The sequence below is a fragment of the Trichechus manatus genome, unplaced genomic scaffold (genome assembly GCF_000243295.1).
Source record: "Trichechus manatus latirostris isolate Lorelei unplaced genomic scaffold, TriManLat1.0 scaffold00027, whole genome shotgun sequence".
In the NCBI taxonomy this organism is placed as follows: domain Eukaryota; kingdom Metazoa; phylum Chordata; class Mammalia; order Sirenia; family Trichechidae; genus Trichechus; species Trichechus manatus.
Window position 1 is genome coordinate 16,475,926 of NW_004443963.1, and position 24,791 is coordinate 16,500,716.

Consider the following 24,791-nt stretch of genomic DNA (forward strand, 5'->3'; position numbering starts at 1 on the left):
ACTGTTGGAGGTTGGCTGTTCAGGACACAAGCAAAAAGGGGCTTCCTTCCAAAAAGGCATACAAATGACCATATACCCATGAAAAGATGCTCAACATCATTAGCCATCAGGGAAATGCAAATCAAAACTATAATGAGAAACCACTTCACACTCACCAGGATGTAACCATCAAAAAGAATAAAAAAGCCAGATAATAACGAGTGTTTTGAGAGAATGTGGAGAAATTGGAACCCTCATACACAGCTGGTGGGACTATAAAATGGCACAGCCACTCTGGAAAACAGTCTAGCAGTTAACCTCAAACAGGTAAACAAAGAGTTACCATTTGACGCAGCAATCCCACTCCTAGGTACATACCCAACAGCAATGAAAACGTATGTCCACACGAGAACTTGTACACGAATGTGCATATTGGCATTATGCACAACAGCTAAAAAGTGGGAACCATCCAAATATCCATCAACAGATGAATGGATAAATAAAATGTAGTCTAGCCATACAATGGAATATTATTCAGCAACAAAAGGAAATGATGTCAGATTCGTGCTACAAACGTGGATGAATTTAAAAAAAAAATGCTAAATGAAAAGCCAGTCACAAAGGACCACATATTATATGACTCCACTTATATGAAAAGTCCAGAATAGGCAAATCTATAGAGACAGAAAACAGATTAGTGGTTGCCTAGGGCTAGGAGGCAGCCCTGTAGCACGGTGGTTAAGAGCTCAGCTGCTAACCAAAAGGTCGGCGGTTTGAATCCACCAGCCGCTGCTTGGAAACCCTATGGGGCAGTTCTACTCTGTCCTATAGGGTCGCTATGAGTCAGAATCGACTTGACTGCAACGGGTTGAGTTCGGTTTTGGAGGGCTGGGGCGGGGGGTGGGGAATGGAAAGGTTAGGAGATGATAGCTTAGGGGCATGGGGTTTATTTGGGGGCTAGTGAAAATGTTCTAAAATTCTCTCTTTAGGCAAACACAGTCTGCACCCATGTGTTCAGCTTGGAATGGAGAGTGAAGGCTGGATTTCAGCCCCTACTCTCAGCCAGGCACAACCTTCCTAGCAGCTGTGTCTGCAGTGGTTGTCCACATGGGTGGGCTAAGTTAATCCCTATCCCCGAGACAGAGCAAGAGCTGATCTTGCAAGAGAGAGACCTCGGACAGAGTGAGGTCCTCCCTGTACCACAGCAGAGGGCAGACTTCTGGACAGTTAGACAAGGCAGCCCACGGGGGTAGAGACGTCTCCAGTCCCCAGCCCCACATTTGCCAGCACTGCTGCTTTAGGTCCTCCTTGCAGCTCGACTCAACCTGGAGTGAGAACAGGGCTGTGAGGAGGCAAAGGAAAGAAATGAGGCATCTAAGAGAAGCCAGCAGCCAGGGAGGAGAACCTAGCTGACCACCCTAGGCAGCTGGGAGAGGGAGATGACAAACTTAACAAGGACTTGAAAAGTGCACTTGCTTCATAATAAAGGCCTTCTTAACCAGAAGCCCAATGTTAAGATTTAGAAGTCGGTCAGATGAACTAAAAGAGAGGATGATCCTGCTGAGAATGGAATCGGAGTGGCCTGATAGGTCAAGAGGGAGAAATACAGAGCAAGACATCTCAAAATACAGAGCAAGAATACATTGACATACAGATGGTGAGGGAGAAGGCCATAGATGGAGAGGACCGATGTAGTTCCAAAAGGAGAAAAAGGAATGGTGGTGAAGAGGTAATAATTAAAGAAACAGAAAACCACTCCCCTGACCTGCAGAAAGACACGAGCCTGCAGACTGAAGGGGCACTGATGAGGCAGGAGTGAGGAGAAGCATTCACCCAGCTGGTGCCTGGACAAGTCCCTGGATCCCAAGGATAAAAAGAAAATCTCCAAGCGTCCTAGAGAAAGAGCTAGTTACTTAAAAGGGAAAGAGGGCTTGGCATCTATACAACACAGGGCGCTAGAAGACAGGGGAATACCATCTCAGGCGACAAGAGAAAAGGCCTGCAACTCTGGAGCCCTTCAACGAGCCAACACGCCACTCATGGGTTAGGGTGAAAGCAAGACATTTGCAGATCTGCAAAACAACACATTGCATTGGGCAAATCTTCTGCAAAAGACCTCTTTAAAGTGTTAAGAAGCAAAGACGTCACTTTGAGGACTCAGGCGCACCTAACCCAAGCCATGGTGTTTTCAGTCGCCTCATATGCATGTGAAAGCTGGACAATGAATAAGGAAGACTGAAGAAGAATTGACACCTTTAAATTGTGTGAATATACCACGGACTGCCAGAAGAATGAACAAATCTGTCTTGGAAAGAGTACAGCCAGAATGTTCCTTAGAAGTGAGGATGACGAGACTTCGTCTCATGTACTTTGGACATGTTATCAGGAGGGGCCAGTCGTTGGAGAAGGACATGCTTGGTAAAGTAGTTGGTCAGCAAAAAAGAGGAAGACCCTCAACGAGATGGATTGACACAGTGGCTGCAACAATGGGCTTAAACATAGCAACAACTGTGAGGATGGTGCAGGACCATAGGGTCGCTATGAGTTGGAACCGACTTGATGGCACCTAACAACAAGGATTCAGAGTGTACCTGCAAGAAATACTGGTGAAAGTTCTCTAACTACAGCAATTGATCAGAACAGAGAGCTCCAACAGTGGGAGATGAAAAGGAGTGAAAACAGTGGTGAGCAGTGAACCCGACCATGTGTAATGTGAAATATTAGTGGATGATGATGGTGGACTGGGAAATGGTAATATATGTAAGCTGAGTAAGTGTTCTTGAAATGGAAGGGCCAGGCTGCAAAGAAATGACTAATGAGGGTCTAGAACTAACATTCCTGAACTACCTTGGCAAAACTAAGAGGTAGGGGGTGGGGACAATAAGGGGAAGAGTAAAAGCTTTCCAAAGGTCTCATTTCAGAGTAGAAGGGAAAGCAAGAAAATACTTCTCAAGGTCTCGTCTTACAGGGTGCAGGCAGCAATGAACAGAGTAGTGTGGGTGGTTGGGTAGGGTTTTGAAAAGATAATGGACAAATACCTATGTGATTATAAGGGTCACCAAGTGAAGTCACCACGAGTAGAGAGGAAAATAACAGTAAAATTTCCAAAATAATAAGGGGAAAAAGGGAACATATAGTAATTCACCAAAATGACAAGAACAAGAAGGGGGGCAGGGAGGATAAGGAAACAATAAAGTAAATAACAGTTAACTCCCGTCATCTGGAAGGATGAACCAGGTATATCAGTTATTATGTTAAATGGGAATGGGTTGAATTTCTCTACCAGAAAACATAGATTGTTAGATTCACCAAATCCCAAAACTCAGCTATATGTTAGTAGCAGAAAACACACTTAAAATAAAGAGATAAGCAAAGAGAAAAGAAAGTAGGTAGGATGATATTCATATCAGACAAAGTGGAATTAAAAACATCAAATTGGATTAAGAGAGACATTAAGTATATAAATGGCAATATGAGAAGGTATAATAGCCATAAACCCAAATGTACAAAACAACATGGCAGCTAAATACAGAAAGCAAAATCCATTAGAAATCCAATGAGGAATAAGAGAAACCGACTGGTTTAGCAGCTAGAACAAAGCAAGAGCATGGGAGGATTTAAATAATATGATAAAATTAATGTACAATAACTGAATAAACCTATAAATTAATGAATTTGTAAATGGTGAGCAGATGCATGCATGAATAAAAAATGGTTTATTTGTGAATAAATAAATGCATGAATTCATGCATGAATGCAAGAATAAACATAGTCATGAATGAATAAATGAATGAATGTATGGCAACACAAATAAAGAAATGGAGAGAGGCTTGAAAACATGAATAAGTAGAGGAAGGAGGGAAGGGGAAAGGGAGGAAGGAGGGAGTTGCCTGTGCACCGCCCGCTCACGGAGAGGCACAGCCCCCACGAGGGCTCCACTTCCCATCCCCCAGACCCGCTCACCCGGCCAAAGAACTGCAAGAAGGTGTTGGAAAGCAGCAGGTGCTTCTCAGCCAGAAAGCGATAGCGCCGCTTCTCTTCCAGCTCAGCTGCTCGCTGACTCTCTGACATGAAGGCCTGCATTTGCACGTGCAGCCGGTTCACGCTCTCCTGCAAGGAAAGGGGGCTCTGGCTGGGGGCAGTGGGTGGTGCCCCATCCCACCCCCCATAGGTGCAGGCGTCTGAATCCTTCCTGTCCTTCCTGACCCGGCCAGCTCCTCCCAGAGGCAGCCCCCGCCCCGCCCCCGAGCACCCAGCCCATCCTAGCTCCTGGGCCTGCTCTCTCTTGGGGATCATCTGCCTGAGCTCTGCCTCCCTCCCAGCCTGGGTGCCTCTCACAAGCAGGGCCACTGTACCAGCCACTGCTCTGTCTCCAGCACCCAGTACAGGGCCGAGCACAGAGGTGGGCCCAGGGTGGTCTGTATAATGACAGTGTAAAAGAGTGGGTTAATACTGCCTGACTTGGAAGGGAAGATTTTGAAGATGAGAGACGTGAGCTTACTTAGAGGGGCCGGAAGAGGACACAGGCAAGGAGATAGAGGTTTATCAATCCATGGAGTTGGGTCTTGGAGACAGAGACCAGAGATGGGGCCCTGAGCTTGGGAGAAGGGACTGGCCTTAGCCAGGAGGGAAGACAATTCTGCCCAGAGAGAGGCTGATGGGGCTGCTGGCGGATTGTGCCTTTGCTACCGTGTTCATGAGCATCTCGGCAGAACATCTCAGTTTGCCCAGTGAAGCAAGAGAGTGAAGTGGGGGGCACTAAGGTTGGGAGGTGCTGGGGACCCAGGGAAGGCCAGGAAGTCACAGAGGCAAGGAGCAGGGCTGAGGGGTGGCCCAGGGGCCTGTGGTGCCTGCCCCCCGGGGACAGACTGACTCTCCAGCTATGCTCAGCAAAGGGTAGGGGCGAGCCACGCCCTTGGGCTTGGGCTTGTGCTGGGTGGGGGAACTCTGAGGGTATTGGGGTTCCCCCATAGCCCAGGTCACCCCATGACCTGCCCGCCCCCAGCTCTTGCACCTTCATCTCCCTCGCATTCTTGTCCCTCTTGCGCTCCATGTGCCACAACTCAGACATGGACTTTTCCAGATTGGCTGCTCGGTGGCGGTATTCGAACTCATAGTGCTGGCGGCTGTCCTGGGGTGGGATGGAGAGAGGAGGGAGACCCCCATGTTAAAGAACTCAAGACACTTGGCCCAAGGGTCAGAGCACTGGGCAGGGGTCGGGGGACTCAGCCAGTCAATGCCCAGTGCTGGCCTCAGTGTGCCCATCTGTCAAATCGGGAGAGGAGGTCCTGCCTGGGACAGGAAGCCAGACTCACTTTGATGAACTGCATGTCCAGCTTGGTGTTCTTCTCCATGTGCTGCAGCAGGTCTCCGTGGAAGGTCTGCACCTGTACGGGGTGCAGGGCAGGGGATCAGGGGGCCTACCCTTCCCAGGCCCCAGCATCCCCTGAGCACCTCCAACTCCACTGCCCTGTCCGCGGTGCTCCTAACACCAGGCACCTGCCCGCTCGTCGGAGAAGCAAGGATACTCTGAGCAGCAGGTTGAAGGAGGGTCCAATGGTTAAACATGCAAAGCCTTTAGTGCAGTGCCTGGCTGGACCACCTCCTTGAGAAATGTGCTCCCGCCTTCTGTTCCCGGTCTTAGTCTCAGTCTGTGCTTGGATTATGCCATTCCCTCTGCCTGGAATTCCCTACCAATCTTCAAACCCAGCTTACTGATTTCCCCAGGCAGAATTAACTGCTCTCTGTCATTTTGGCTTCTGAAATGAATACATGTTGGTTCATTCATTGTTCATGCTTTCAGCCATGTAGCAGGATTGATTCTGGGCCCCTGGCCACGCCCCTCTGTACTGGTTGGGATTTCTCTCTCTTTGCTGGTTGGTCGGCCCTCCAGGCAGCAGTGCTGTTGGGTGGGGGCCACACCTGACCCACCTCTGCATCCTCAGGGCAAGTGCTCAGAACTGCCGAGGCCTTAGATGGGGGGCGGTGGGTCTGGGTGTCAGGCAAAGAGTGGGCATCAGACAACCCAGAAGATGAGGAGGCCAAGGAAGGATGCTGGGCTCAGCTCAAGGGAGCTGCAGTCTAATTCTGGTTCTGCCTCCAATTTGCCTTGGGACTTTGGACAAGTCGCTGCCCCTCTGGGCAGTTTCCCCTTCTGTGCCAGGAAAGAATCGACCAGATACTGTCTGAGGTCCAGCTCTATGAACTTTGATGAGCTTCGAGTCTGTGGACCGCAGCAATCACTTGGCACAGTCCCCCTTACCCTCCATCAGCTCTCCCTGGGTCACCCACCATGGTGGGAGTTGGATCTAAACCCTCTCAGCTGTCCTTTCTGCCCTTGGGTCAGACAGTACAGGAAACGAAGAGGTGCTTCTCCCACCCTCGAATGCTTACACCTCCGGAGACCCTCCACCTCTGCTCAGGCTTCTCTGTCTGTGTACCCTTACCCACGGCACTCCTGCTCCAGAACCTTCCATGGACTCCACCTCCTGCCACAAGAGCTCTGTCCCACAGGGCCAGGCTGCCACGTGGAAAAGGAGTATTAGTAATCTCCTTCCAGAATGCAGGGAAAATGAGTACATTATACAATGTCTAGATTTTAGGGTTTTCTTCTACAGTTGTTTCTGAAACCATGGGACCTGCTGGTCTGCAAGGGAGCTTGAGTGTGGCTTCCTCAGTCCTTGCCAAGCCCGAAGACCCGGAGCTGTGGCTGCCAAGGTGTGTGTGTGGGGGGGGCGTCAGTGTTAAGAAGGAAGTGCCACGCAGGGTCCAATAGGAGGTGAGTCTCCCCAACGCTGCATGTGCGCAACCCTGACAGTGGGTTCTCCTTGAATTCTGTGTCCTAGGCGCCTTGCTGGCCTCACCCCACCCCTGGCCCTGTTTCCCACTAAAGAGAAAGCCCAAGATTTCTGCTGTAACACCACTCATGTGTTCCTGAAAAAAAAAAACAAAAACAAAAAACTGTACATTCTGCAAAGTTGTGCAATCTAAACAATGGGACTTCTGGGGAAGGTAGGGTTGGGATAGACCCTCCAAACCCAGGCAGCTTTGTAACCAGAGCACTGGTAAAGACAATGGTAAAGATGATGGGGTGCGGTGCTGGCGGTGGGATACCTGGAAAGATGAACTCGAATACCCAACCAAACCAGTAACCAGTTGGCACTGAGTTGACTCCGACTCATGGTGAACCCTTGTGTGTCAGAGTAGAACTGTGTTCCAAAGGGTTTTCAATGGCTGATTTTTCAAAAGTAGAACTCCAGGCATTTTTTCTGAGGCACGTCTGGGTGGACTCAAGTCTCCACCTTTCGATTAGCAGCCAAGCACGTCGACGGTTTGCACCACGCAGGGACGCCAACCACCTGACAGACCACAGCAAACATTAAAATGCACAAAACCAGAACAGACATGGTGGCTCCACTCTGACCACTGCAGAGCTGGAGAAGCTGAGATGACACAGGAGGAGGCAGCCCTGAGCCTGTAGGGCTGTCATTCAGGCAGCCGTGGGAGGCAGGACGAGAGCACAGGTCTGACGAGGGAGTCCTGGGCGAAGGTTTTCTTTTAAAATGTTCTCAAGGTAGGGCCAAAAGGGCTTGCTTTTGCCCTCAGTGCAGCCGACAAGTTGAGGGCTTTTTCCTTTCCTGCTAATTTTATTTGCCCTGTCCTGGCTCCTCTTGCCTAGGAAAAATCATCAGCGAACAAGCTGACTTCTACTCTATATAGCTGTCATTCCTCCTGCTTCCGGTGGCGCATGGGCTGAGTCACATCCTGGAGATGTGCGTTAGAGCAGAACAGCTGGATTATATATAACTCTTCCCATTGCCAGGCGTGGCTGGGATTGCCAGCACGGCAGAGGACACAGACCCAGATGCCCCAATCAGATGGGGCCAGCCCACCACCGGGCCAATGGGAAGTCTTCGTCAATTCCCTGAAGAAATGCATCTATCAAAAGCTTGATACTCGAAGCCAACTTTGAGCTCTTGCAGAAGGGAATCAGAGGACTGTTTATAAGTAACTGGGAGGGTTCTGAAACAAGAAAGGCTCCAACCCCAGGGCAGTCTGAGGGATTCCAACCAAATCACAACAAAGGCCGTCCCTGGAGCACATGCTTCAATAAAGATGCAAAGGAAGCTGATAGCAGGCCCACTGTTGAGTTCAGGTGTTGAAACATAGAGTTCTTCCAGTGGTTCTCAGGAAATCCTTTTGCCATCTATGCAGCAAAACCTCTGGAAAGAATCGTCTCTATGGGCTGACCCCGACTCCTCTCCTCCCATTTCCTCTTGAATCCCTGCAGTCAGGCTTTCCCACATCAAGAAAACTTGTTGAAATCCCTGATGACCTTCCCATTGCTAAATCCCATGGTCAATTCTATTTTCAACAAATGGTGCTGGAACAACTGGATAACTACAGGCAAAAGAATGGATTTGGATCCCTACTTAATGCCATGTACAAATATAGATCATACACCTAAACGTAAGTGCTAAAACTATAAAACTCTTAGAAGAAAATGCATGTGTAAATCTTCATGGCCTTGGATTAAACAACAGTTTCTTAGATATGACAGCAAAAGCATAGTGACAAAAGAAAAAACAGATAAACTGCATATCATTAAAATTTAAAACTTCTGTATTTTAAAGGACACCATCAAGAAAGTGAAAAGACAACCTGCAGGATAGGAGAAAATATTTGCATATCATATATCAGATAAGGGACTTGTATCTAGAATATGTAAAGAATTATCACAGTGAATAAGAAGAAGACAAATTATCCAATTAAGAAGGATCTGAGTATAAAGTAATCCATGAAGACATACAAATGACCAAATGCGCAACATCATTGGTCATTAAAAAACCCATTGCCATCAAGTTGATTCCAACTCATAGCGACCCTATAGGACAGAGTAGAACTGCCCCATAGGGTTTCCAAGGCTATGATCTTTGTGGAAGCAGACTGCCATGTCTTTCTCCCACGGAGTGGCTGGTGGGTTCAAATGGCTGACCTTATGGTTAGCAGCCTAGTGCTTTAACCGCTGTGCCACCCAGGGCTCCTAGGGAGTTATCATATGACCCAGCAATTCCACTCCTACGTACGTACTCAAGAGAAACAAAAACATGTCCGCACAAGAACTTGCACACAAATGTTCATAACAGCATTATTCATAATATCCAAAAAGTAGAAGTAGCCCGTATCGATTAAATGATGAACGGATAAATATAAAGTGGTATATCCATATAATGGAATATTATTCAGCAATAAAAAATGAAGTACTGATACATATTACAACATAGATGAACCTTGAAAACGTTATGCTCAGTGAAAGAAGCCAGTCACAAAGGACCATGTATCACATAGTTCCATTTATATGAAAAGTCCAGAATAGGAAAATTTATGGAGATAGAAAATAGATTAGTGGTTGCCTAGGGTTGGGATGGGAGAAGGGGTTTAAGGGGTTGACAGCTAAGTGGTGTGGTGTTTCTTTTTAGAGTAATGAAACTGTTCTAAAATTGATTGTGGTGATAGACACACAACTCTGCTAATATACTAAAAGCCATTGAACCGTGTATTTTAAAAGGGTGAATTGTATGTTATGTGAATTATATCTCCATAAAGCACTTAAAAAAAAAAAAAAAGAAGTTCTTGCCGGCTTTATCTTGAATCTGATCTCTTCTCACCACCACCACTGGTGCCACGCTTTTCCAGCCACATCATCTATCCCCTAGGTTATTGCAGTAGCCTCCTAACTAGTCTTCCTGCTTCTGCTTTTGCCCTCCACCCTTAATAGTTCATTCTTAATACAACAGAGTGATCCTATTAAAATATAAGCCAAAAAATGTACACCTGGAAAATGAAACAAAACTTTCATTTATAATGGCTTCAAAAAACGTCAAATAGCTAAGAATACATCTACCAAAAGACGTGCAAGACTGCTACGCTGAAAATGACAAAACATTGCTGAGAAGTAAGTGTGGAGATATACCATGCTCATGGATATGAAGACTCAATATTGTTAAGATTCCATTACTCTATAGAATAATTCAATTTCTATTAAAAACTCAGGAGGCATTTTTTAAGAAATTGACAAGCTGATTCTATAATTTATATGGAAATGAATAGAATATTGACTAGCCAAAATGATTCTGAAAAAGAATAAAGTTGGAAGACTTACATTACCTGATTTTAAGATTTACTATAAAGCTATAGTAATTAAGACAGCGTGGGATTGTTGTAAGTATAGACAAATACATCAATGAAACAGAGTCAAGAGTCCAGAAATAGACCCACCTATATGTAATCAATCAATTTTTGACCAAGGCACCAAGTTAATTCAATGGGGAAAGCAAATGGTGTGGAACAACTGAATATCTATACAGGGAAAAAATGAACCCAGAACATAAAGCTTCTGTAGGAAAACCTAAGAGAATATCTTTGTGACCATGGGGTAGGAAATATTTCTTAGATAGGACATGTATTAAGTTTCTATGGCTGCCGTAATAGATTGCCTATAACTGGGTGGCTTGAAACAGCATGAATTTATTATTTTACAGTTCTATAGGCTAGAAGTCTGACACAGGTCTCACTGGGCTAAAATCGAGGGGTAAGCAGGGTTGCACTCTTTTTTGGAAGGTCTAGGGGAGAATCTGTTCCCTAGTACGTTCTAGCTTCTAAAGGCCACTTTCAGATGGATTGACACAGTGGTTGCAACAATGGGCTCAAGTATAACACTGATTGTGAGGATGGTGCAGGACTGGGCGGTGTTTCGTTCTGTTGTACGTAGGGTCACTGTGAGTCGGAACCATCTCGATGGCACCTAACAACAACAACAAAGGCCACCTGCAGTCCTTGGCTCATGGCTCCTTTCCTCCATCTGTAAAGCTCGCAGCAATGGATTGAGTCCTTCTCATATCACATCACTCTGACTACTCTTCTCTCTCCCTCTTCTACTTCTACGGACCCTGTGATTCCATTGGGCTCACCTGAATAACCCAGATTAATTTCCCCATCTCAAAGTGCTTAACTTAATCCTATCTGCAAAGTCTTTTTGCCATATAAGGTAACATATTCACAGGCTCTGGGGATTAGGATATGTGGTCCATTATTCTGCCTACCACAGGACACATGTACAAACCATTGAAACATTGCTAAATTTATTGAAATTTTACATTTTTGTTCATCAAAGACACCACTAAGCAAAGACATCACTAAGAAAATGAATAGACAAGCTACAGACTGGGAAAAAATATTTACTGTACATGTATTTGATGAATGACTCTTATCAAGGCTATATAAAGAACTCCTATAAATGAACAATAAAAAGATGTAAACCTGATAAAACATGAGCAAAAGACTAAACAAACACTTATGAAAGAAGATGTATGAATGGCTAACAAGCATATTAAAAAGCATTAGTCATCAGGGCTGTGCAAAATAAAACCACATTGAGATACCATTTCATACCTGCTAGAATGGCTAAAATTAAAAAGACTGACAACATCAAATGCTAGTAAGGATGTAGAGCAACTGCAGTTTCCACACATTACAGGTGGGAGTGCAGCATGGTACAATAACTTTGGAGAACTCTTTGTCAGTTTCTAACAATGTTAAGTAGACATTCGTAGGCATTTTCCCAAGAGAAATGAATATCCACCAAAAAGACTTGTACAAGAATGTTCACAGTAGTGTTATTCATAGTAGCCCGAAACTGGAAACAACTCAAATGACCACCAACAGAAGAATGGATAAACAAACTGTGGTATACGCACACAATGGCATACTACTCAGCAATAGAACAGAATGAAGTATTGATTCATGCAACACATGAATTAGTCTTACAGACATTATGCTGAATGAAAGAAGTTGGACACACACAAAAATACATACTGTATAATTCCATTCATATGAAGCTTTAGAAGAGGCAACATTAATCTTTAGATTAAAGGAGCTAAGGGAACTTTCTGAATTGATGGAAATGTTCTAACTCATGTTAACATGGTGGTTAATAATGTATACAGTTGTCAAAACTCATCAAACTTCACATTTTAGAACTGGACATTTATTGCATATAACTTTTACCTCAATAAAAAACAATAAGTCTGATTCTGGGATGATGGTGGCAATGACAGCATAGTTTTAAAATCTTCCCTCATTCTCTTATAAAAACAGATAGAGAAACTATACAGCAAAACCAAAAACTTACAGATAACATTCATAACAAAACTATGTGACAAGATATCCCCACAAACCCCAAAACACAAGTTGCTGACAGCTATGAGGTCTGCATAATGTTAACATCTGTGCAGGACAAAGCAGTGGGAGGTGACTAGGTGTCTGATGGACCTGAGAACAAGAGAATCCCCACAAAATAGTCAACAAATATTCACTGGAAAGCACAGCAAGGCAATCTGAGAACAGCAGCTGAAACTCGAAGGGATTTTGGCTAATCCAAAAGGCAGGCGCTCAAGGAGTTCTTGGTAGAGTCTGAAGTGACTGGAGAAGTCTAGCCCCTATGAACTCTTTGAACCGACCATCCAGGCTGTATTCCAGGATAGGGCTCAAACTGAGGGGAAAATGTTGGGGGTAGGATAAAAATCAAGAAGAACAGGGACAAGAGAGACAAAGGGAAGAGAAAGTCCAATAAAAGTAGGGAGAGCAACAGAGCCAGGAAATTTTAGAAAGAAGGCTGCCATGTTTTTGGGAACTACACAAAAACAGCAGGACGAGATCTTGTGAAGTTATAAAAGTTGTCCTTAACCATACCTCCTTCTAAAAGTTCAGGGGAAAAAAACAACAACAACTAATTTCACATAAAAAAAACTAGCAAGAGAAAACCTTTGATGTAAAATCCAGTAGAAAGCCGTTATGATAAAAAAAGGGAATAAGGAAGAGAATAACATTCCTACAGACAATGAAAACACACCAGAAAGACAGACCCACAAAACAGAAGAAACTGTTAATTACTACTTGAAAGTGAACCAAAAGACATTAACAAAATGATACCAGATACGTAAGACACAACATAGATCGGAATTAGAAAAATATAGAAATAAGATGACGGAACTCAGGAAAGAATTATAAATTTAAAAAGAAAAACAATTTCAGTAATGAGGGCTAAGCAACAAGGAACACAAGAGTGAATAAATACAACAAATAATGCCTCAAGAAAAACAGAAAGCAGAGAGGTGGAAATTTTTTAAATCAAAAAGAATCTAAGAAATGATGAGTGATTGCTAATGGGTATGGAGTTTTTTGTTTTATTTTTGTTGGGGGGTGGTGATGAAAATATTCTAAAATTAGACAGTGGTGATAATTGTAAAACTCTTGAATATACTAAAAACAACTTAATAAAGTTTATATACATTTTGTTCAGTAGTTTATAGTATATTCAAGAGTTTTGCAGCTATCACCACTGTCTAATTTTAGAACATTAGATATCTTTTATATATATCTAAACATATATATATATAAACTTTGTTTAGTAGTAGTATGATAGTTCATACTTTTTATTCATACATTTTCTTCATCATAGTATGATTTATATATATATATATATATAAACTGCACCATATTTATATATATATATATTATATATATTTATATATATATAAATCATACTATGATGAACAAAATGAGCCCTGGTGGTGCAGTAGTTAATCACGCTCAGCTGCTAACCAAAAGGTCAGCAATTTGAACCCACCAGCCGCTCTGCAGGAGAAAGATGTGGCGGTCTGCTTTCATAAAGATTATGGCCTTGGAACCCTATGGAGCAGTTCTACTCTGTCCTGTCCTATAGGGTTGCCATAAGTTGGAATCGACTCAATAGCAATGGGTTTGGTTTATCATGAACAAATCAGTCTTAGAAGAAATACAACCAGAATGCTTCTTAGAAGCGAGGATGGCAAGACTTCACATTGGACAGATCATCAGGAAAAATCAATTGCTAGAAAAGGATGCTATGTTTGATAAAGCTAGAGGGTCAACAAAAACAAGGGAAACCCTCAATGAGATGGATTGACGCATGAGTCACAACAATGGGCGCAAACATACCAACAATCATGAAGTGGCACAGGACTGGGCAATGTTTTGCTCTGCTATACATCAAGTTACCATGAGTTGGAGCCAACTCGATGGCTACTAACTACAACAATGAATCTGGAAGTGGGAGAAGAAAGAAATGAAGAAAGACATAAAGATATCCAAGATGAAGAGACAAATATTGAAGATAGTCTATGGAGATCCAACATACAAATAATAGGAGTCCTTGGCTAACAAATAGTACGTAAGGGGGGAAGCATCTTTTTATAGAAGTGTTATAGTTAATATGTGAAAGAGCATCAGAATAGTATCATTTTGTAACTCCCAATGCATTCATAGATGTAGGCACATTGAAAATCCATTGCTGCTAACAGCACATGACAACAGGTGTGATGTGTCTCCTGGTGGAAGAATCCAGCACCCTCTATCTTGCCAAAGGTATGGAACCTGAGTCTGGATTTTACATCAAAGGTTTTTTCTTGCTATTTTTTTTATGTGAAATTAGTTTTTTTCTGAATTTCTGAATCCAGAGAAGAACAAGCTGAACTGCACCATGAGTATGAGATCAGCAATATCCAGACTGTGGGAAACTCCAGACTGTGGGAAACTCAAATGACTCCAGGGCCATCAACAGGCAAATTTTAAGGAAAAGAAAGGGATGGAGAGAAAATCAGTAAATTAAAAGAGACTTAAAGACATATATATTTTTTAAAGAGTAAGACTAAGCTATAGTGTCTGTTGATGTACGCTTAGGTGAAAAAAATATGAAGACACACAAGGAATTGTCAGACTAGTGGTCACTTTTGGAGGGTGGGAAGAGCTGTGAGTTTAATGGGGGCACATGGAGGGAATTCTGGGGAGGCCAGGAAAGTTCTTGACCTTGGTGAGTTTCAAGGATGTTTGCTTTATAATGCTTTATTAAACTCTACATTTGTTCAATGTGATTTTCTGCATCAGTGTTTTATTTTAAAATAAAAGATGTCTGTCATGGATTGAATTATGTTCCCCCAAAAATGTGCGTATCAACTTGGCTGGGTCATGATTCCCAGTATTGTATAATTGTGTAATCTGACGTGATTTCCTTATGTGTTGTAAACTCTATCACTATAATGTAATAAAATGGATTAGCGGCAGTTATAGTGATGAGGTCTACAAGATTAGTGTCTTAAGCCAATCTCTTTTGAGATATAAAAGACAGAAGCAAGCAGAGACACGTGGGAACCTCACACCACCAAGAGGGCAGTGCTGGGAGCAGAGCTTGTCCTTTGGACTTGAAGTTCCTGCCCTGAGATGCTTCCAGACCAAAGGAAGACTGACATCACAAGGACCTTCCTCCAGGGCCGACGGAGAGAGAAAGCCTTCTCCTGGAGCTGAGGCCCTGAATTTGGACTTGTAGCCTACTGGACTGTGAGAGAATAAACTTCTTTTTGTTAAAGCCATCCACTTGTGGTATTTCTGTTAGAGCAGCTCTAGATGACTAAGACTAGGTCTAAAAAGGAAAAAGAAGATGAAGAAGAAAAAGAAGGAAAAAAACCCATCCTAAGTCAGATCCTGTCACTCCTTTGCTCAAAGCCCTCTAATAATGGCAGCCCTTCCATTTTCCAGAAGAAAAGCCAGAGTCTCAACAAATTCCCCCTGTTAACTGCTGATCTTATCTCCAGCCACATAGGCCTCCTCACTATGTTCTGAAAATACCAGACGGGCCCCCTCTGAGCCTCTCCATATACTGTTCCGTCTGCCCAGAACACTCTTCCCCCAGATATCTCCCTGCTAACTCTCTCACCTCTTTCAGATCTGTTTTCAATGTCACTTTTCTAGAGAGGTTTTCCTTGGCCATCTATTAAAAGCTGCATTCCCCAAACTCTTCCTATCCCCTTTCCCTGCTCTTCTTCTCTCCATAGCATTTTCTGCATCTGACAGTAGCATATATATTTACTTATTTATCTTGGGTTTGGTCTGACTCCCCTCTTTGAGAAGAATTTTGTCTGCTGTGTCCCCCGTGCCTACAACTGTGCCTGGCACACAACGGGGGCACATGGCAGCAAATGGTTGTTGAATGAATGAGCCCAAGATGGAGGCAGCCTCTGGCACTATTCTACCTGGTACCGCTCTGGCTGAGGGCACTGCCCGACTGCCACAGCCAAGACTGGTGCCCTGAGAGGATAGCTCTCTTTACAGAGCAGGTCTGGGTGAGACTCGTCTTTGCCCAGCCCAGGTGTGCCACAAATGACACAGAGAGACATCAAGCACAAAGACAGGAAGGCACAAGCTGCCATGGTGAGCCTTGCCAGCCCCAAGAGGTGTATGGGCTTAGCAACACCTCACAGTGCCTGAGGAGACAGGCCCAGGGGCGTGGATTTACCGTGTGGAGATATGATGCACCTGCATTTTCTGCTTGGAAAACCATTCCCCATTCCAACAAGGTAACCAAACTGGTGAGTATTTTATGGTGCCCCACAAAGTTCACTCTGGTTTCCAGGGCTCCCTGCCCCCATACATCTGAGAACCACGGACTATCACAATTGATTGAAATTTCCTTCTGAACTTTCCAAGACCCCTCACCATCAGGCCCACCTCTCCCACTCTGCCTTCTGCCGCGCCCCTGCTTGCCTTGGGCCTTTCTCATCCCATTCAGCCCTCTTGAGCACCCTCTCTTCCTCTCCATCTAGCCAAGACCCATTCCCTTTTCAAAGCTCAGTTTTTCCATCCACCGTCAGTGAAGCCCTGCTCGGTACCAGACCCATGCCAGGCCCTGAGCTACAGTGAGAAAAAGACCACCACATCCCATCCTGCAGAGCCCCCAGTCTGGGGAGGGATAGAAGACAGGGAACTAAATTCTATTTCTAATGATCACAACTGAGATACATGGAGGGCTTCCAGCTGCCAGGGATTACGGCGAGCAGGTTACACTTCATCCTCACAAGAATCCTACAAGGCAGTGGTGCAAATGGTTAATTAAGCACTGACAACTAGACAAAATGGTGGCGCAGTGGTTAAGAGCTCGGCTGCTAACCAAAAGGTCAGTAGTTCAAATCAAAAGGAACCAGGTGTTCCTTGGAAACCCTACGGGGCAGTCCTACTCTGTCCTATAGGGTCACTATAAGTTGGAATTGACTCAACAGCAATGGGTTTGATTTTGGTTTTTCACTAGCCAAAAGCCTGGCAATCTGCTTTCAAAAGGTCACAGCCTTGAAAACCCTATGGAGCACAGCTCTACTTTGACACACATAGGGTTGCCATGAGTTGGGATCGACTTGATGGCATCTAACAACAACAACTATTTTACACGAGTAAACTGAGGCACAGAGAGGTTAAGTAACTTGTTCGAGGTCACAAAGCTGGTAGCTGGTGGAGCTGGGATTTGAGCCCAGGTGTTCTGGCTGCAGAGCTTGCTGTCTTAACCTCCAGGTGCTAGGTACAGAAAGAAGCCTCTGTCTGGCATCCAGAGGGAGTGACTGAATCTTCCAGAGGTCAGAGATCAGAGGAGCTTCATGGAGGAGGGTACATCTGTGCTGGATGGCAGGGGCAGGACCAGTGCTCTAGGCTGAGAGAAGCGGGACAGTGGCCCAGTGGTGGGGACACCAAGCTGGGTCTGGGGAGGGCCAGCTCTTTGGGGTGGCTGGGCTGTGATTGGAGGGTGCTGGTGGGAGGCTGCTGGGTCAGCAGGGCCCAGAACTCCTCACTGGGGAGACTGTGTTCAATTCTGTGGGCAGCAGGGACGTGGAAGGGTTTTACTCACACACTGTGGTTGCTCCTTTGGAGAAGGGAGTGGGGAGGGGCAAGGAGGAGGCAAGGGGGCTGGGGCCTGACGCCCCTGGGCACGGTCCCTTCTTACCCTAGCTCCTCCACTCACTCTGGGATCTAAGGCCAGCTTTAAACCTCTGAGACTCAGTTTCCTCCTCTGTAAAATGGAGATAGACATGGCAGCTGCTTCCTAGGGTTGCTGTGAGGATTGAACAAGATAACACAGGTAGCCGTGCCCAGCAGATCCTGGCCCTGGCAGGTGCCCGTGCCACTCAGGGCCGGGTGGGAGCCAGGAAGTCCTCCCTGAGAGAATTTGGGAGATGGGGCCATCGCTCGTTGAGGCCGTGAGATCCAATACTCACCACTACTTCCAGGTCAGAGTTCAGGTGCCGCTGGGTGTCAGACATCTGCACCAGGATCTCACCTGAGGCATGGAGGGGGTGGCTTCAGTGTGGGAGAGCCTGCTCTGCCCACCTTCTTCCCACCAGAAGTTGCCCAAGGGGCCTGCCTGAGGCTGATTTTAGGGATCTCCCACAGGGCTCTGGGGCTGCATGTCCCAGCCCTGGAAGCTTCAGGGAGTTGGGGGAGGGGCTTGGACTGTAGGAATGAGTGTGGGCTGGGGGACCTGGGTGCAAGGTCTGTGTCTAGGGGAATTTTCTGGAAGGGCACATCTGTTAAAGGAGGCCTCCTCTTGAACCCTAGGATGGTGGGCAAAGGCAGGCTTGAGGGGAGGCATCGATGGGACAGACGGAGGTCCCCAGCACCTGGATAGCAGGAGGTGACCTGGAGGTGGAGGATGGGCTAGGAGGAATGTCCCCCAAGAAGCGGGAGGGGCTGCACTCACCCAGGATCTGCGAGGTGGAGCTCTTCAAGGCCTGCTCCCCAATTTTCTGGATGGCACTGAAGTACACCTCTGCTGCCTCGCACAGGGCTGTGGCAAGAAGGTCGGGGTCCGGTTCCCGTCCCTCCTCTGCTCCACCCCCACCCTTGTCAGGAGAGAGGAGTGTGGAGGGGTGCACCGTGGGATCTGGCTATGTGCCCATGAGGGGGGCGTGGAGTTGGGTGTGTGCAGAGACATGGCACTGGGAGGAGGAGCAAGGGGTGTGGAATGGGGCGCCCTGTGGGACAGCTGCTCCCGGCATGGGTGCTTGCCTGTGCCAGGCACAGGTGCAGATGTCCCTGTGTGTGCCCATCAGGAGGGTGTGGCAGCTGTGCTGCAAGGCTCGAGGTGCAGGGGCAGGGGGTGGGGTGAGGGCTGGGAGCTGGGTGCGGGTGTGGAGGAGAGCAGGCAGGGTGGGACGGCGTGGTGCTCAGCGTTGTGTGGTTGGGCCTCCACTGTGCCATCCATCCCACAGAGGGCCCCCGACTCTGTTGATTAGTGCTGGCAGAGTGGGTGGTGTTGGGAAACATGGGGGCCACCCCGGGGTGGGTGAAGGCTCGCTGTTTGCTTGGGACCAAGTGAGTGGTGAGCTGGCTTAGGAGTTATGCAAAAACAGTTGTGGGTGTAAGGCTAGGATTCAGTGGTGGAACTAGTCTGGTGGTGGGGTCACCAGGTAGCTTCTAGTGACATAGAAAAATATGTGTAGCTGTTGGGGGGTGCTGGGTTGTGTGGGCCCTGCCAGGCCTGGCCCTATATCTCAGGGAGAATTTGGGGGCACCTGAGTAAGCAGGGGTAGGTAAGGGGTGTGGGGGTGTGGGCTGGGTGGGATGGGTATAAGATGTGTGGGCACAGGAAGGTGAGGGTATGGGATGTGCAGGGGTCCCTGACTGCCAGGGTGAGGGTGGTGGGTAGGAGAATGTAGGGGTAAGGAGGAGCCATGTGTCTTGTGGACAGCTATCTAGTGTGGGGTGCAGAGAATATGGGGTGGGTGTGGGTCTGTGCTACATGGAGGGGCCTAGAGAGGGTGGGGGTGGTAGAGGGCGGGGCTAGGCGCCCTGTGGCTGGCCACTCACCATGGAAAGCCCGGAGGTAGTTATTCCCCAGGTACACCAGGTTCTCCAGGGCAGGGTTAAACTGCTCCATGATGCTCTGGATCCGGAGGGCAAGGGTGAAGGGGTGAGATTGGGGAGAAGAATGATGAGCTGAGGCAAGTTGTCGGGCCTCAGAGCAGACACTCCCAGGCCAGTGAGAAGCCTCCAGACTCTGGGGGGCCACCCAGAAACCTGAGGTCACCCAGAACCCCTGCTCTTGGCCAGCAGGGGCCTTAGAGGCCATATTTTGGGAGCCCTGTTCCAAGCGAGAAGCCCTGGTGGCACAATGGTTAAGAGCTCGGCTGCTAACCAAAGGGTTAGCAGTTCAAATCCACCAGCTGCTCTTTGGAAACCCTACGGGACAGTTGTACTCTGTCCTATAGGGTCGCTATGAGTCGGAATCGACTCGACGGCAGCAGGTTTTGGTTCTAAGCCAGGGTTCTGCTTGCCCACCTGCCCCAGCAGACCTCGGTCTCTGCAACAGTGCCCCTCAGAGGGGCTCGCTCTACTCCCTGAGCTAAACCTGCCTGTCTGCTGAGGTCCTGAGTCCAGGCCTCCCTGGGCTGGACACACGGGCTGCTGACAGCCGTGCAGGGCCAGGGGCAGACCTCACCCTCCTCAATGCAAAACACACTGGGAGAGAGGCAGTGGCTGGATCCCTGTGGCCGCCCTAGACCATGGCCAGCTGGTGCCCACGTGGGGTGGTGAAGACAGCCCTGAACTTGGACTTAAACTTGGTCTTGGTTCAAATCCCAGCAGCTCCTCTTCCTTCGTGACCTTGAACAACCTGATTCACTTCTGGGCTTATCAAACCTCACCTCTATCTGTGTCCTTATCTATCAAATGGGGTGATTACTTTCTACCCCACAGGTAAGGTGCCGTGAGGCCTATAGGTGAAAGGGGCCTGCATACAGGAGGTGCTCAATAAATGTCTATGGAGTCTGCATACCTCTGGGAGGAGCAGGGAGTCTGAGTGAGGGGCTCAGAAACAAAAGAGATCTCCCACCTCCAGGCCAGGCGCCGGCTCCTTTCCCTCGGGCTCTCTGGGTCTCAGGTCTGGGTTCCCACCCCTTAGGCTCAGCTACTGAGGCCCCTGCTCCCAGCTCTAGCCACCCTAGGCCCCGTCCTGCCTTGTCCAGTGCTTGGAAGGTGGTGGTGGGGCTCCACTGAGTGCCATCTTGGCTGGCCTCCCACTCTGGGTGACTGTGGACAAACCCTGCCCTGAAGCCCAGACTGGCATGGCCAACTGCTCCAAAGGATCCCACCCCTGTGGCCACAGCTCAGGCCAGACCACGCTCACCGTCCTCCAGAGTGGCCTGACCTCTGTGTCCAGGACACGTGCTCACCTTGTAGATGGCGATGGTTGACCTGTAGAACTGGTCCATCTCGGGGGCCATGGAGTGGGCGCACGGGCGCTGGCAGAGCTGGAGCGCTGGGGTGGTGTCTGCTGGTGCCCACTGCTCAGCGGGCAGCGAGGGAGGGTGCAGACTGGGCCCTGGGGATTGTGGGCCTTGAGGAGGAGGTGGCAGCTTAATTATTCACCAGCCAGGGATGTCAGAATGTGATCTGGGGCGTAACCCGACACGGTGGGGAAAGGCATTCTGTGACGGGGGTGGCTTCGTGTGACCTGATCCTTCAATTATTCACCCCTCTGAGCCATAGCTGGGGGGACGTGTGGCCAGGGCTATTCTCCTGAGTCCTTCTCAAGGGTGAGGCTTCCCAGCCAGCTGGGGACCTCTTGGCTCTGCGGGGACCCTGCCCTCCCGCCTGCCTGCCAAGATGGGGCCTGTCTCGGGCATTGTCCACCCTATTGAGTTAGAGCTGCTCTAACCCCTTCCTGACAGACCCAGGGGGTCGACCCCTGGAGGCTGAACAGACCCACCGGTGGGCACTGTTCTCAGACTTCTTCCCTCCATTGGTCCCCATCAGGCCTGGGCCTCGGGAGGCCGAGGCAGCGCCCGCTGCAGCTCCTCTGCACACATCCTGCCGGAGAAGAGGCAGCACACACTCCAAGGTACACAGACCTGCCGTGCCAAGGCCCGTGCCCTCTCTGGGTCTCAATACCCTCTGCTGTCAAATGGGGTGCTCCCTCGCTCCCTCACCTTGCACACGACAGTGAGGATCGAGGCCCCACCCGACATGGGCCTGCTCTGGGGCAGGTGAGCCTGCCTTCTGGGCACCTCTCAGGCTTGTTCTGGGAAAGGGGATCAGAGTGTTAGCCCTCATTTCCTTCTCTGAGAAGGAGGGGTAAGATGGTGACCCTACTCCAGGGAGCATGGAAGTAGAGGCTCCGAGTGGGCACAGAAAGACGACAGGTCAAGGGTGAAGGTCAAGGCTGCGTGGGGGGTGGGGGGCTGCATCATACCACAATGAACACAACACAGGCCAACTTGAATCCAGTTTATTTCAGTTTTGGGGTGGTCCCGTGAGCCCCTCTCCAGTGCAGCCCCAGGCACACCCTTAAACCACTTCCTTGTTAGGAAGAACTGGATCCCCACGAGTGACCTTTGAGAGCCAAGAGAGTTAAGGTGGGGTGGCTTGGTGTGGATGGCGGGCGTGTTGAGGGGCAAAGTCAAATCGGGCCTCCCGCTCCTGAAGCCTGGGGTTTCCCTGGCTAAAGCGGTAGGGGACACCCCCTTTCTCTAGCCCTTACCCCTAGGGAAAAGGGTTATCTGGCGGAACGGGCAAGCCTTGCCCACCAAGGAACCCAGAGGGGCCGCTGAGAGGCTGGGGTGGCCTTCCAGAGCCCTGTGGGAGGCCAGGGCTGGGGTCAGGGCAGGCACACGGGCACCTGTAGTGTTTCAGCTGACAGGGTGAGGGGTCCTGTTGGTCGGTTGTCAGAGGCCCCTTTACGTCAGGAAAAGGGGCCAGGTGAGGCTCTAGCTTTTTAAGCCTGGAATTAAAAAATGCCAGGTGAGAACAGAACGGGGAAAGAGGCCCTGAGGACCAGCCTCAGGCAGGAAGCTTGGTGCCCCCTGGGCCCAGGCCTGCGCCAGGCACAGCCGAGGGGCCAGCTCTGCCCAGTGCTCTGAGATCTGGGCCTCTCCAGGCCTCCCCGGTGGGGTGAGGTGGGGTGGGGAGGGGTGGGGTGTGGTGGGGGTGTTGGGCCTGGCAGCCTCAGGGCTCAAGCAGCAGCTGGATGAGCTTCTGGAACTGGTCCCGGTGTTCGTAGATGTAGACCTCGGTCTCCCAGAGGGCGTTGACCAGCACCATGTCGCTGACCTCATCCAGCATGATGTCTGTCCCCAGTTGGGGGTTCAATCTGTCTGGGCCAAGGAGGAGGGGTCACCCCAGGACGCTCAGCCTGGGTGGGGGACAAGAGCTGAGCCTGGGTGAGCACGGTGAACAGAGCAGCCCCTTGGGGAAAGGGAAAGGCCGTGCTGAGGGCTGGGTAGGTGGACGGGTCGGGCCAGGCCAGGGCATGAGGCTGAGCCTCACCTGAAGTACTGGATGCCGACCATCTCACACCACGCCCGGGCCCGGTCCACGGCCCGCCCGTCCGGATCCGTGCACTGGCAGGAAGAAGCCTGGTGAGCACCCTTACCCACCCTGCATGTGGCCCTCCCCCAGAGGCCCCACCCAGGACGGTGGGGAAGCCCTGCCCTGAAATCACAACCCCTGGTTCTAGTCGCACCTAGCCACCCATCAGCAGTGGACACTGGGCAGGTGCCCCTCTTGGGGCTGCTGTCCCCACTGTCCACCATCTATGGGTTCCACATTTGGTTTGGCTGAGCCTGTTGAGGGCATGAGGGGTGGGGGCATCGGCTGAGTGGCCGGGCCCCCTTGTCCGCTTCCCCCACAGCTAAGGAGTGTTTGAGAAGCGCGGCTCTGGGTGAGGCTCCTGCCTGGCATGGAGACTATGAATTGGGCCTATCTCCCTGCAGCTGGATAAACAGGCTCACAACGCCCTGCCCCTCCCACAGGAAGAAGGTGAAGGCATCAGACGGGGCTGGAGACCCCAGGGGAAGGGGCCCTACTCACACAGTCCACCACCATCTTGCCCAGTTCCTTGGCCCCAAAAACAGTCTTGGCCAGTTCCCAGGGGTTGCTGGGACGGAAGACGTCCACGCATGTCACGGGCACCTGTGGGGACCTCCCTGTCCCCAGGGAGACGACAATGGCGAGTTTCTTCACCTTGTGGCCCTGACCCTGTTGTGAACAGGATGGGGGTAGTCAGCAGAGAGCTTCCCGCCTCAGGGAGAGTCAGAGAGAGGCTGCGGGCTCTGGAGGGAGCATGAGGAGCCAGCAGCAGCCCTCCAGGGTAAGGATGCAGCCTGGGGCTCACCCTGGCCTGCCCCTTGTGACCGGGACACTGCCCCTGGCCTCTGAGCTGTAGCTTCCTCCCAGCACAAGGGCTGGTGTGTGCATCACAGGCCGTTATGCTGATGAAAAGTGCCCTGTGGACCAACAAAGGCCCTGTGTGCATGAGCAGGAGGCCCTGGGTGGTGGAGACGGTTAATGTGCTCCCTGCTAACTGAAAGGTTGGAGGTTCCAGTCTACCCAGAGGCACCTCAGAAGGCAGGCCTGGCGATCTACTGAAAAATCAGCCATTGAAAACCCTATGGGGCACAGTTCTACTCTGACACACACGGGGTCACAACTGTAAAAACACACTAGCACGGGGTACTCTCTTTCAAGGGCTGGCTCCTGCCTGATGTAAGGTCAAGCTCGTGGCCAGGGAAGGTTTCCGGTACTCACCAGGCGTTTACATCACTATCTCACTTATTCCTCCCACCAGTCTGTGGAGGGGGCACTGATTGCCCCATTTCACAAATGAGGACTCTCAGCAAAGCTAGCCGGGGTATGAGGCTTGTCCAGGCCACACTGTCAGGGGGTGGGGAGCTCTCCTTCGCTCCAGAACAAGCTCTGCTGCCAGTTTGCTGGGTGATCTCAAGCGAGTCACTCCCACTCTGGGTCCAGAGCTCCTCAACCATAATAGAAACAACGTGGGCTGGATGACGGCTGAGGACCCTTCCCATTTGAATTTCTTTCAGGTAGTCTGCCCTGCCCTGTCTGGCCCCTAGAGGGCGCTCCCCCTCTGACAGATAACTACAGTCAGCAAGGAGACTGCA

General features: G+C 49.1%; 2 protein-coding genes across 3 annotated transcripts in view; both read right to left on the minus strand.

Annotated features, from left to right (window-relative positions):
* Window positions 1-21,116, minus strand: part of BAIAP2L2 (BAR/IMD domain containing adaptor protein 2 like 2) — a 29,186-nt gene extending 8,070 nt beyond the window's left edge. The window contains exons 1-7 of the mRNA XM_004373852.1: window positions 21,066-21,116; window positions 19,702-19,777; window positions 18,593-18,679; window positions 18,111-18,172; window positions 5,295-5,366; window positions 4,994-5,110; window positions 3,943-4,089 (exon numbers count right to left, since the gene is read on the minus strand). Coding sequence (XP_004373909.1) covers window positions 3,943-4,089; window positions 4,994-5,110; window positions 5,295-5,366; window positions 18,111-18,172; window positions 18,593-18,679; window positions 19,702-19,777; window positions 21,066-21,116 — 612 coding nt within the window. The remainder of the gene's footprint in view (window positions 1-3,942; window positions 4,090-4,993; window positions 5,111-5,294; window positions 5,367-18,110; window positions 18,173-18,592; window positions 18,680-19,701; window positions 19,778-21,065) is intronic.
* Window positions 21,117-22,836: 1,720 nt separating this feature from the next.
* The window catches only part of PLA2G6 (phospholipase A2 group VI), a 58,013-nt gene continuing 56,058 nt past the window's right edge, over window positions 22,837-24,791 (minus strand). For both annotated transcript variants that reach the window (XM_023729047.1, XM_004374038.2), the window contains 3 exons: window positions 23,701-23,868; window positions 23,158-23,231; window positions 22,837-22,981 (listed from right to left, as the gene is read on the minus strand). In XM_023729047.1, coding sequence (XP_023584815.1) covers window positions 22,837-22,981; window positions 23,158-23,231; window positions 23,701-23,868 — 387 coding nt within the window. The remainder of the gene's footprint in view (window positions 22,982-23,157; window positions 23,232-23,700; window positions 23,869-24,791) is intronic.